The sequence below is a fragment of the Arachis ipaensis genome, chromosome B03 (genome assembly GCF_000816755.2).
Source record: "Arachis ipaensis cultivar K30076 chromosome B03, Araip1.1, whole genome shotgun sequence".
NCBI classification, from domain to species: domain Eukaryota; kingdom Viridiplantae; phylum Streptophyta; class Magnoliopsida; order Fabales; family Fabaceae; genus Arachis; species Arachis ipaensis.
The window spans coordinates 114,571,766-114,584,812 of NC_029787.2; the positions used below are offsets into that span (position 1 = coordinate 114,571,766).

General features: G+C 42.0%; 1 protein-coding gene across 1 annotated transcript; it reads right to left on the reverse strand.

The window, feature by feature from the left end:
- On the reverse strand, nucleotides 11,042-12,738 carry LOC110269516. Its single transcript, XM_021117403.1, has 4 exons — nucleotides 12,678-12,738; nucleotides 12,116-12,273; nucleotides 11,256-11,654; nucleotides 11,042-11,221 (listed from the first exon to the last, which is right to left on the reverse strand). The coding sequence occupies exons 1-4, from the start codon at nucleotides 12,736-12,738 to the stop codon at nucleotides 11,081-11,083; spliced, it is 759 nt and encodes a 252-aa protein (XP_020973062.1). The 3' UTR covers nucleotides 11,042-11,080.

Genomic DNA, 13,047 nt, shown 5'->3' on the forward strand with positions numbered 1-13,047 from the left:
TCAAGCCAAACCTGCTACTCTCCCCCGGCAACCTCCTCCAACGTCCACCCTTGCAACTTCCTTCCCCCTCTCCCAATCTCTCTCTCTCACCGCTGTTGGTGTCGCTTCTGCCACTACTATTGCCATCGCCCCTGCCGCCGCTGCTTGTCGCTTCTGCCACCGCTGCTTGTCGCTTCTGCCGTCGCTGCTTGCCGCTTCTGCCGACGTTGCTCGCCATTGCTCCCTCCAGGTAGCACCCCCTTTTCCCACTTCTTAAATTTAATTCTGGATTGGTATTAGATGACCATTGATGAGAATAAATTCTAAATTGGAAGTTGAGAATAGATTCTAAATTGTGTTGTTTGTTGTGTTGTTTTTTGTTATGTTGTTCTTAAGTTTAATTAATTAGGTACTCAACTAATTAGTTAACAATATAAATCATATAATGCCTAATATAACTTAAATTTAGACATAAATACATATTTACAATATTAGCTTGGATAAGGTTTAGTAATTCATACAAACTAGAATTCAAATTTTTTATTTGAATTTATAAAAGTATGTGAAGTAATTGGTTTTAGATAATATTTAATCTCATCAATCTAAGAGTCGAGTTAGAAAGACAACATCATTAATATTTAACAATGCTTGATGATATACATGTTTTAGTAATGTTAAAGTTTGAGAATAGATTCTCTAATGGATTAGTTAGGTTTATATTCAAAGGTTCTAACTTTGTAAAGTTTTGTATTTGATTACGTTTTGATTATTGTGCGGTTTATCACCGTGAAGGTTAGCACCTTTTTAGGGGAGGTTATGTCAAAATTTTTTCCAAATAATATAATTGTGGGAGAATTTATGTTAATTGTTATGCTCTTTGCAGACATGACGACAGGTAGATGTGTCACGGATCGGCCTTGTGGTCGTGGTCGTGATAGAGGGAGAGTTTCTACTGGTACCCTTAGGACTTCTTAGTCGTCTTCCTCTGCTCCGACTACCCCAATGACGTCACAGGCAATAGGTGCACTGGACTAGCCATTCATCACGGTCCCTAACTCCAACTGCTTGGCTCCTTCTACCATGACGACGCCACCTCCATTTGCTCAGCAGCCCATTATCTCAACAATGTTACCTCTAACGACAGATACCACGGTGCTAAAATTCTCTCATGGATTCCAGCCAGATGCCCTTCCACCACCTCTCATCGTACAAATGACGATTTGACCTGATGGTTTATCGGCATGAGTACTATTTTAAGTATTTTATATGTAAACCATTTTAGTTAGTCGGTTTAATTTAGTTACACTCAATTCCTAATTTTAGTGGATTTAGATTGTTAAGATAGGTTTGATTTAGGTTAGTAGGTTTGAACTGATGAAAGTGTTTGATAATTCTTGATTATTGATAGATGTTGCTGCTTAAGTCATATAATGCCATATAGATAAAACTACTAATTTTAATTAATTGAACAGCTTATTGTTGATTTATGGATGTTGCTACTTGATTCTTGATTTTTGTTTGTTGATTGTTGATAGATGTTGTTGTTTAAGTGAATTGTTGATGGATGGAGTTTTTGGCACATTCTAGTTATAGATGAAACTCTACCAAAATTTCTAAAAAATCTAAATATAGTTGAAGTTTATAGATTACTTCAAATAACTTTTTAGTAAACTACTAATATTAAGTTGTTCATTGATAGGTTTGCGCCAAATAACTAATGTCATCAAGCTAATGTACGGCACCTATGGCCAAGCTACAAGAAGATCCCAGCTAAGACTAGAGAGCGATGGTTTTAGAAGTGGACAGTAAGAACTCAACATATTCAAATCTTAGTTAGTTTATATCTTCTATTTTGCCTAATTATGTATTTAATTTTGATTAACTCGTGTTAAATATTCTTCCTACATGAGAAATTTATATGGGACAAGACTTACAATCTTATGATCAGGAAGATCTTCGACCATCGGATGGCTAGGCGGCTTCAGCAGATGTTGGAGGACGTACGTAAACACTGCGACCACCTCACCATTTGGCTACGCCTAGAAATTAAGAAGGCAATGTACGTCAATTGGAAGACTGATTAGGGGTTCAAGCGTCTTTGTCTCCTGAATAGAGCTGACAGAGCATCAGCCAAGTCGTTGAAGTATATTGGTGGGTCAGCAACTTTCATGAAGACAAAAGCCAGGCTGGTAAGTAACTTGTTTAATTTTGTTATTAAGTTCGTTTAGTCTTAATATAATGTCATTATTACTTGAGTTAACATGTGATTTCAAAATATGTGGTCAAAGTCGTTGGATTGTGATGCGACGATGGCGGAGACCTTCAAGTATACTCACACGTTGAAGGAGAACAATGAGAGATTCGCTGATCAGTGGGTCGCGGATCATTATGTGAGTAAACATCATGCGATATACCATTTTTAAAATAATTGCAACCCTAATCATAAAATGTGTTAACAGGAGTCCTACACGTAGATATTGGAGGCTGCAACCCAGCAATCTCAGTGTACTGGAGACTATTTGACAACTCCGCTACATCAGTCATCAATCCTGACATGGTTTGGCGCGAGGCCGCATCTGAGCCATACAAGAATCGCGTCTATAGGTTGGGATCGTTCTTCGCCGACAACCTCTGCACATCCACATTGAGATAATTATCTGCCTCTGCCACCAGTCGGCCCGTCGATTCCGAGGACGGCGTCAATTTGAGGGAGCAGGTGTTGCTTCTCACCTGGAGCTTCACCAACAGGCTCAGTAGCTGTAGGAGTTTAAGGAGAGGTATCAGAAAATCCTTTCACGCATGACAGACACAGATGACCTCAGGTAGGAGTGGAGGCGGGAGCTGGAGCGGCTTCAGTGGATGCAGCAACAGATAGCGATATACCAAGATCAGATGCGCACCAGTGGCAGTAGTACTGCTGGTGGCAACATCAACGCTGCCGGAGGGGCACAGACATCACCTCCTATGCCACTACCTCAACAGGACCAACGGGACGACGACGACGACTATCAGAATCTTTAGTGATTAGGGTTTTGTTTTAAACTTTTGATTGTATTATATCCTCTGTTATTTGACTTTTCATTTCATTTGTACGCTTGATATTAATTTAACATCTTTGGTTTCTATTATTTAGAATTTGACTACTAATTATACAGAAAATAAATTTGAATAAAAAATTTACAATTTGACCACTAATTATGTCAAAAAATTGAACTTATCGTCGGATTTACCGGAAAAAAATCTAACAGTAAAATTACGGGAACAAAATAGTTTGGCGCCAAAGTTACCGTCGAAAAAAATCTGCCAGCAACTGACATCAGATATTCGTAGCTTAAAAATCAATTTTTGCCGCTAAATCTGCCCCAAGTTACCGGCAAATAGCAAAATTTGACGATAAATAATCATGGCGAGATTTATATCGTCGAATTTAATCTGATGGTAATCTTATTACTAGTGGATTATTTTTGTTTTTTCATCGATAAATCTGACGATATTCAATATTTTTCTTGTAGTAGAATATAGAAGGTTGAAAGTGAGAGCATAAAAACATAAAATATGAATTGTAAATCTTGAAGGATTTTCTCTTACTAAGAGGTAGTCAGTGATTTATATAGACACTAAGTTGATAAATATCATTAATATTATGACTGCTTAGTCATTAAGTTGGTAATGATAATCATTAAACTTATCGATTACAAGTTTAAAATGAATAAAAATTAAGGTCAATTGAGTGATAATTCATTCTGGATCAAGCTAGGTTAGTATTAGTTTGGATTGACTTATTTGAGTGAATAAATATTTTTTATAAAAAATAAAGTATTTTATTAAGTTTTAAACATATTCTGATATANNATTAATAATTAATATATTTTATTCATACTTTTAAAAATTCATACCAAAAATAATAAATTATAATGGATATCTAGCATTCTTCTACAAATAACACGTGCAACATGATACACATATACTAGTAGTATCTTGAACTGTTACAGCCACGTCCCACGTACCTTATGTTGGATTTGAAGTGGTACCCTTGGAAGAATCCCTTTACTCATCGAGAGTTTTCCACATCAAACTTCAGATCTGCATGATGCATAGGGATATAATCTAGAAGACCATGTGCATGATGAAAATTCGTCCTGTTTGCTTAGAATTATATAGTTAGCCTAAGATGTTCTCTGCACTCATAATCCTTTTGCCAACCAATATAATATTGGAAACATTTTAAGTGCACCAGGAGTACCGATACTCTAATTATTTTAACCGTTGATCGAGACCGGCAATGAATTTCCATTCTTGGCTGCATATGAGTGTGAATGTGATGAAGAAATTTTTTTCAGTGTGTCAGTACTCAGTAGTATGCACTAGGGAGTGTGTTCTATCAAATCCATTTTGTACAATAATGGGCACACTGAATTATGGTAATCATGATTTATAATATCAAGTAATGTATGTTACCTTCTATTATTTGATTTGCTCCATTGACGTGCCAAATAATCCAATTGGAATATTATCACATTTCATAGTATAAGGTGATGTGCACGACATTCTCGGAACTAAAACTGACCTATAATCTCGGCCGTAGCATCCTCCGGCTGAGTCAGCCTTATCTTCCAATGATGACCCATAACAACAGAATCCACTAAACTGATTGGGCGGTAACTCCTCTCAACAGAAAGATGCTGATAACAACTCTAACCGTAAATATCGGAGCCACTCCACCCTACTCGCCTATAAAACACAAGGAAACGTAACCCGTCACACACAACTTTTACTCTCGATTATTGTATTTTCTTCCTATAATCAGCATATATTCTTAGTTGAGCGTCGGAGTGCTTTTTGCAGGTACTCCCACCGCCGTGTTTCAGAGATATCCGAGGATCGGTTGCTGCGCCTGCCCCGGCAGACGTATAAGTTCGTCCAGGCCAAGCAGACCTCAAGGACAAGCACACTCCTCGGATCACTCAGGACGGAACATTTGGCGCCCACCGTGGGGCCGAGTCAAACTAACCCCACTCATCTCTACTATATTTCTGTCTCTTGAGTTTTTCTTTGCAGGATTACCCTGACCATAGATATGGCCGACAACGGAGTCCCTCAGCTCACACAGGCCGACCTTATGGCCCAGATGGCTGAACTTCAAGCGGAGGTCAAGAGACTAGCCGAGCTGTCGGCACAAAACAGCGCTAACAAACAGGATGAAGGCAATCCCAAAAGCTCATCCCAGAGTGCGGCTGACTTGTTAATCGCCAACCCCCCGAAGGAGAGACTGACGTTGGATAATCCCTTCTCTGAGGAAATCACAAATTTCCAGATGCCAAAACACTTCACACTACCCTCCTCACTCGAGCCCTATAAGGGGATTGGTGACCCCCGGGCTCACATTAAGAAGTTTCAGTCCATGATGTATTTTAACGGCCCTAACAATGAACCTGTACTTTGCAGAGCTTTCCCAACTTACCTTGACGGGGCCGCTTTACTTTGGTTTTCGAAATTACCTGCAGGTTCGATCTCCTCTTTTGAAAAATTGGCAAAGTCTTTCATCGACTATTTCGCTGCGGCACGAATATACGTCCACGGATCGGATTATCTTGGCACAATTCGCCAAGGTCCTCAGGAGAGTCTGAAGAACTATCTGACCAGATTTGCAGAGGCGACAATGGAGATACCCGACCTGGACCCCGCCGTCCACCTACATGCACTTAAGGTCGGCCTCCGACCCGGAAAGTTTAGGGAAACCATCGCGATCACCAAACCGCGGACATTGGAAGAATTCAGGGAGAGGGCAGCAGGACAAATGGAAATCGAAGAACTACGCGAGGCCAACAAAATGGAAAGAAGACCCAGGAGAGAAGAGGACCGAACACCGAGGTCGCCCCATAACAAAGACATTGGCAAACCATTCAAACTTACTCCGAAATTCGACAATTACACCAGATTCAACACGAGAAGGGAAAGGATAATCAAAGAAATACTCAATGCCAAAATCATAAAACCTCCAACAAGAGCAGGTAGCTATCAAGACCAGAGGTTCGTAGACAAAAGCAAACACTGTGCTTTCCACCAGAAATACGGACACACGACTGACGAATGCATAATAGCCAAAGACCTCTTGGAGAGACTCGCTCGACAAGGCCTACTAGACAAGTACATTGAAGGAAGAAAACATAAAGGGGATGATAGAGACAAGGAGGAACGACAACCGACCTCAGTCAACAAGGAAACTAACAAATGGTCAAATGGTAATCAACCCAAAGCAGTCATAAATTGCATATCTGGAGGATTCGCCGGAGGCGGCGAAACAACATCGGCAAGGAAACGCAGTTACCGAGCTATGCTGGCCATCGAAGGGACAGCATCACCAAACAATCAGGAGACACCAGACCTAGAAATCACTTTCAACAAAACAGACATATGCTCGGCCGCCCCACACCTAGACAATCCAGTGGTAATCTCTATCCAAACAGGCGATCTTTTGGTAAGAAAGGTCCTTCTAGACCCAGGTAGTAGTGCAGACGTTCTCTTTTATTCTACCTTCTTAAAAATGAACTTATCTGAAAAACTGATACAACCCTCATCTGGAGAACTAGTGGGGTTCTCCGGAGAAAGGGTACCAATAAAAGGGTATGTATGGCTAAAAACGACAATAGGTGAAAATCCGTTATGCCGAACCCTTGATATACAATACCTGATAGTTGACTGCATTAGTCCCTATAATATTATCCTCGAGAGACCTGCTCTGAACATGTTCAGAGCAGTGATATCAACTTTTCATCTATGCGTTAAGTTTCAAGCACAGGACGGTAGGATAGCAACGATCCACTCGGACCGACAACAGGCTCGGCAATGCTACAACTCTAGCCTAAAAAGATCAGACACGAGACAGAGGCAACACGAGGTTAAAGCAGTCCAAACGAGAGAGGAAATCCTATCCCTGGCCGAACTTGACCCCTGGGGAGACGCGCAGGAAAGACCCCAACCAACGGACGAACGTCAGAAAATTCAACTGACACCAAAGCCAGGACAAATAACATACATCGGTCAAGCACTGCAAGGGCAAGACAGGGCAGATCTCATCAAGTTACTACAAGCCAACTCTGACCTGTTCGCTTGGACCCCAGCAGACATGCCAGGAATAAATCCAGACGTCATCTGTCACAAACTCGCCACCAACCTATCAAGCCGACCTATAGCTCAAAAGAAAAGAAACCTCGGAGCAGAGAAATCAAAGGCAGCCTTAGAGGAAACCACTAAACTCTTACAAGCCAATTTCATCAGGGAGATCCGCTTCACCACATGGCTCTCAAATGTGGTAATGGTAAGAAAGAACTCAGGTAAATGGCGCATGTGCGTCGATTTTACAGATTTAAATAAAGCATGCCCTAAAGATGCTTACCCTTTACCATGCATTGACAAGCTCGTCGACAGCGCATCAGGTTTCGAAAGCTTAAGCTTCATGGATGCATACTCTGGGTATAATCAGACACTCATGCATCCTGAAGACCAAAGCAAAACAGCATTTATAACCGAGCATGGAAACTTTTGTTACCGAGTAATGCCATTTGGCTTAAAGAATGCAGGTGCAACCTACCAACGCCTAATGGACAAAGTCTTCCATCACCAAATAGGACGCAACATGGAAATCTACGTAGACGACATGGTCGCCAAGACCAGAAAAGAAGAATCACATTGCGAAGACCTCGGCGAGATATTCGAACAAATCCGAGCTTATAATATGAGACTAAACCCAGAAAAGTGTGCCTTCGGGGTAAGAGGAGGAAAGTTCCTTGGATTCATGCTTACCTCACGAGGAATCGAGGCGAACCCCGAGAAGTGTTCGGCAGTCCTCAATATGATGAGCCCTAAAATAATAAAAGAAGTGCAACAACTGGCCGGAAGGATAGCGGCGTTATCTCGATTTTTACCCGCAGCATCAAACTGAGCATATCACCTTTTCCAAACAATATCGAAGAACAAAAAGTTTCAATGGACAGAAGAAGGCGAGAAAGCTTTTTCCGAGCTTAAAGCAATCCTATCAACACCACCCGTGCTGCAAAGACCAGAAATCGGTAAACCATTATATTTATACTTGTCTGTTTCAAATTATTCTATAAGCTCGGCCCTTGTGCGTGAGACAGGGAAAACACAACAGCCAGTGTACTTCGTCAGCAGAGTCATGCAACCAACAGAGCAACGATATCCGAGGATAGAACAACTCGCCCTAGCACTGGTAATCACAGCAAGGAGACTTAGACACTACTTCCAAAGCCACACAATCATAGTGAGGACAAACCAACCACTAAGACAGATACTGACGAAGCCAGAACTGGCTGGACACCTCACCAAATGGTCCATTGAACTTTCAGAGTTCGACATCCAGTTCCAACCTAGGTCGGCACTCAAAGCACAAGTGCTAGCCGACTTCATCTCAGAACTAACGACTAATGAACACGACAAGTCTTGGGAACTTCATGTAGACGGAGCGTCAAGCCGAGAAGGAAGTGGAGCGGGGGTAATCCTCAAAGAGGGAGACAAAGTAATAGCCGAACAAGCTCTCCAGTTCCACTTCCCAGCCAGCAACAACCAAGCCGAATATGAAGCCCTCATTGCAGGACTCAAACTCGCCTTGAGCCTCCAAGTACGAAGTTTGACAACACATTGCGACTCCCTCCTCATAGTCCAACAAATCCGAGGAGAATTTCAGGTAAAAGATCCCTTGCTAGAGCAATACTGGCTCATAGCAAAGGATCTTATTTCAAAATTCGACGCATTTAGCATACTGCATGTTTATAGAGGAAAAAATGTGAGAGCGGATGTATTATCCAAGCTCGCAACCACTAGGGCAGACACACAAACATCCACACTAACACAACTCTCACTAAAAAAGCCAAGCACTGATTTATTACATGTGACGAACATTAACCACCTCCATGATTGGAGGACTCCTTTCCTTGAATACATTAACACAGGCGCTATACCAAGAGACGAACTCAAACCACAGCACTTCAGACGAAAGGCAAGCTTTTATACGAGCATAGAAGGAAAACTATATAGACGAGGACTCTCACAACCCCTGCTAAAATGCTTAAGCAAAGACGAAGCAAAAGAAGTAATGGACGAAGTCCACGAAGGAGTCTGTGGAAACCACATCGGCGGACGAGCACTGGCAGCTAAGATCGTCCGAACCGGATATTACTGGCCAACCATAAAAAAGGATTGCATAACAAAAGTCAAAACATGTGACAACTGTCAGAAACATGCAGCTATTTCCACAAAGCCAGCCGAACTACTACATAGCATGGAGGTAAGCTGGCCATTTCACAGATGGGGGCTCGATATCCTCGGTCCATTCCCAATAGCGCCGGGCCAGGTAAAATTTCTTTTAGTAGCAATAGATTATTTCTCAAAATGGATAGAGGCGCAACCATTAGCACGGATAACAGCCGAAAAGGTACGATCATTTAAATGGAAAAACATTATATGCCGATTTGGAATACCCAGGAAAATAATATCTGATAATAGTAGGCAGTTTACAGATAATAAACTCGGCTCATTTCTAAAAAACTTTTACATAAAGCATCATTTTAGCTCGGTTGAGCACCCACAAACCAATGGGCAGGCCGAGGCTGCTAACCGAGTAATATTGCAGGCAATAAAGAAAAAACTAAATGATGCAAAAGGAGAATGGGCGGAACTGATCCCAGAAATATTGTGGGGATACAACACAACAATACAAACAACTACGGGCGAGACACCTTTCAAACTAGTCTATGGGTCCGAAGCACTAATCCCCATTGAGGTTGGAGTCCCCACCCTGAGAACCGAGCTATACGACGAACAACGCAACTTACAGGCAAGGAATGTCGAACTTGATCTAGCCAAAGAGACCAGGGAGCTAGCAGCCATTAGACAAAGAGCAGTAAAACAAATAATAGAAAGAAAGCACAACAAAAGGGTATTGCCGAAGACATTCACGGAAGGTGACTTGGTCCTCAGACGAACAGAGGAAGCTAGACGTCCCCCAGCTCACGGGAAGCTCGCCGCAAACTGGGAAGGTCCATTCCGAGTAAACAAGGTGCTCGGCATGGGAGCTTACCAACTGCAAACATTACAAGGCAACCCAATATCTGGAACCTGGAATATCTCTTCTTTAAAGATGTACCAATCTTAAGTTGTACAAATTGCGGATGAGGGTACTCTTTTTCCCCTTTAGAGCCTTTTCTCCCGAAAAATAGGGTTTTTTGCCTAAGGAGGGTTTTAATGAGGCCTGACGCACAATATACTCTATTATCAATAATCAAATTCAATCAAACACGTCATACTTCGTCAAAATATTCAAAAAACACAAATGATACCGATACCAATTATCGCACTTACTACTATAATAAAGAAAAATAACAAGCACAAAACGTGAGCCGACCTAAACATGGTCGAAAACCAGTCAACAAGTTCAAACTCGAAATATCTCGTTCCCAACTACATAAGTCAGTCTACAAAGAAAACAAATAACCAAACTAAGGGGGAGGGGGGACATTCTCATCGTGCTCCTCCGCCGTCCCGTCAACGACTAACTTCCCATTTGCTACTACCTTCGTCATATCAAGACGACCAATATCAAACTCCGGAGCCAACAGAGAAATCTGGCTTACAGCTCGGTCGAATCCATAAGAGAACATCTCCATGTTATTCTCCTCCAACTCAAGAACACGGGCCGTAAGACCACCCTTGGCGACATCATTTTCCATCACCTCAGACTGCAATAGTCGAATGTGATCTCTCAGCCGAGTTACCTCTTCCTCCGATTCCTTCGCCTTCGCAACAGCACTAACAACAACATCATCCCTCTCTTTTACCGACCTCTCCAATTCATCAATCTTAGCCTTATATGTCCTCTCAACAGCGGCAGCCTTTTCTACAACCCCCTGGTGTTCGGAACCAATGAGCTCGGTAGTGCGACCAACACACATCAAGCGAGAACCAAGGATCTACAACCATCACACCAAAATAAGAACAAAACCCTAAAGAAAGATCAAAGTAAAATTCAATAATGCAAAAAAAACCTGAACAAATTTGCCAAGACTTTCCATACTGATACGACGAGTCATAAGCATATCCCCCGGGTATTGAGAAGCCCGATCAGAAAGCTCAGCAAAGTTGAACTGTTCACTCCAAAGAGAATGAGAATTCGACCCCGCAATAAAGCCATGAAGTTTCTTCTGTCGATCAAAGACAGGATCAATACCACCAACGACTTCCTGGTCAGCCTCAGAAATAACCTCCAAAGATATGTCATCCCTCTTTCTTTTGAACGAAGACGCTGGACGACCAACAGAAGAAAAAGCTTGCCCGCCACTTTCCTTATGCTCGGCGGGACCAACAGTTTTATCCTTTTTCTTGTTTAAAAAGGTCTGTAACTTCAGAGGGTTCAAGAGAGGTACTCGCCCACCTACAGGATAATCACCAACATCAGTAAAACCATACAAACAGTTATACAAATGAAAAGCAAACAAAATATTACCTATATACATTTTCAAACCCTCAACATCGCCAGAATCATAAAAACGCAGAATATCAGCAATAGACATACACTCCCCAGCAGCAACACTCTCAACCAAAAAATCCAACAAAAACTCCTCCTCTTCACTCCGCTCAGAAGCCTCAAGAATCTGACTCGGCTCAGAGCACCAATAAAGGGGAATTTTTCACAAAGCTCGTCATCCAGATAAAACGGATACTCAGACTCAACTGATCGGACTTTGACAAAAAGAGATTTGAAGTTTTTAAAGGAGGATTTGTAAAGAAGGAATACAGAACGACCAGGAAAGCTACTAAAACAAACCCACAAACCCTTTCGAGTACCCTTTGCTTGAAACAATGAGAAGAACAATGTCAAAGAACAAGGGAAAGATAGATAATCCATTAAAACCTGAAAAGCGCGAAGAAACGCCCAGGAGTTAGGGTGTAACTGCGAAGGAGCGCAGTTCAGTTGGGTAAGTACATCACATTCAAAGGGGGAAAACGAAAATCTCACACCAAGCTCAACCATGCATGGAGTATACATATAAAAATACAACCAATCTCCCCTTCTCTCGTAAACCCTATCATCACTAGAGCACGGGAGGAATTCAATAGTGACCTCAGAACCCCTCCTTACGAAATCTACTCCTCTTAACTCAGAAAGGGAGTCAACACTAGTGAAGGAGGATGACCGGGTCCTAACGTCCTCATTAACCCAGTGGTAAGGATCGTCTTCCCTAACCTCTACAGCCTTTAACTTCTCTTTCAATTTCTCCCCTGCCATGGACTCACAGAAACTGTAACAGTAAAAGATAGAAAGCACTAACCTTTCGAAGACATAGCGAGATAAAATGGGAAGGAAGACGAAACAGCAAGGCATAAGTTCCAAAAGAGGCGTTTATTGCAAGCCCACTATTTTAGTGGGCAACTTAAATCCATACCCACTACAAACGTGGGGAACCAAAACGACATCAACGCACAATAAAAGCGACACAGTTTTCTAAACACAAAAACCCAAAAAACACCTTCGACACAACAAGCAGGCCCACCAAGCATTTACCGCGCAAAAGGAGAAACCAAAAATTCATAACACTCAAAAGCTCCGCTGCCGTTCCTAGACGCAAAACACCAGCCGAGCTTGGGGCTATGATGTGTACGACATTCTCGGAACTAAAACTGACCTATAATCTCGGCAATAGCATCCTCCGGCTGAGTCAGCCTTATCTTCCAATGATGACCCATAACAACAGAATCCACTAAACTGATTGGGCGGTAACTCCTCTCAACAGAAAGATGCTGATAACAACTCTAACCGTAAATATCGGAGCCACTCCACCCTACTCGCCTATAAAACACAAGGAAACGTAACCCGTCACACACAACTTTTACTCTCGATTATTGTATTTTCTTCCTATAATCAGCATATATTCTTACTTGAGCGTCGGAGTGCTTTTTGCAGGTACTCTCACCGCCGTGTTTCAGAGATATCCGAAGATCGGTTGCTGCACCTGCCCCAGCAGACGTATAAGTTCGTCCAGGCCAAGCAGACCT

Bases quoted from the DNA above. Each gene is read 5' to 3' on its own strand.
- LOC110269516 (XM_021117403.1), bottom strand. From the start codon at position 12,738: ATGGGTCATCATTGGAAGATAAGGCTGACTCAGCCGGAGGATGCTATT. The intron at 12,274-12,677 runs GTCAGTTTTAGT...AGTCCATGGCAG, and splicing joins TGCTATTGCCGAGATTATAG to GGGAGAAATTGAAAGAGAAG. The intron at 11,655-12,115 runs GTCACTATTGAA...TGGTGCTCTGAG, and splicing joins TCGTAAGGAGGGGTTCTGAG to CCGAGTCAGATTCTTGAGGC.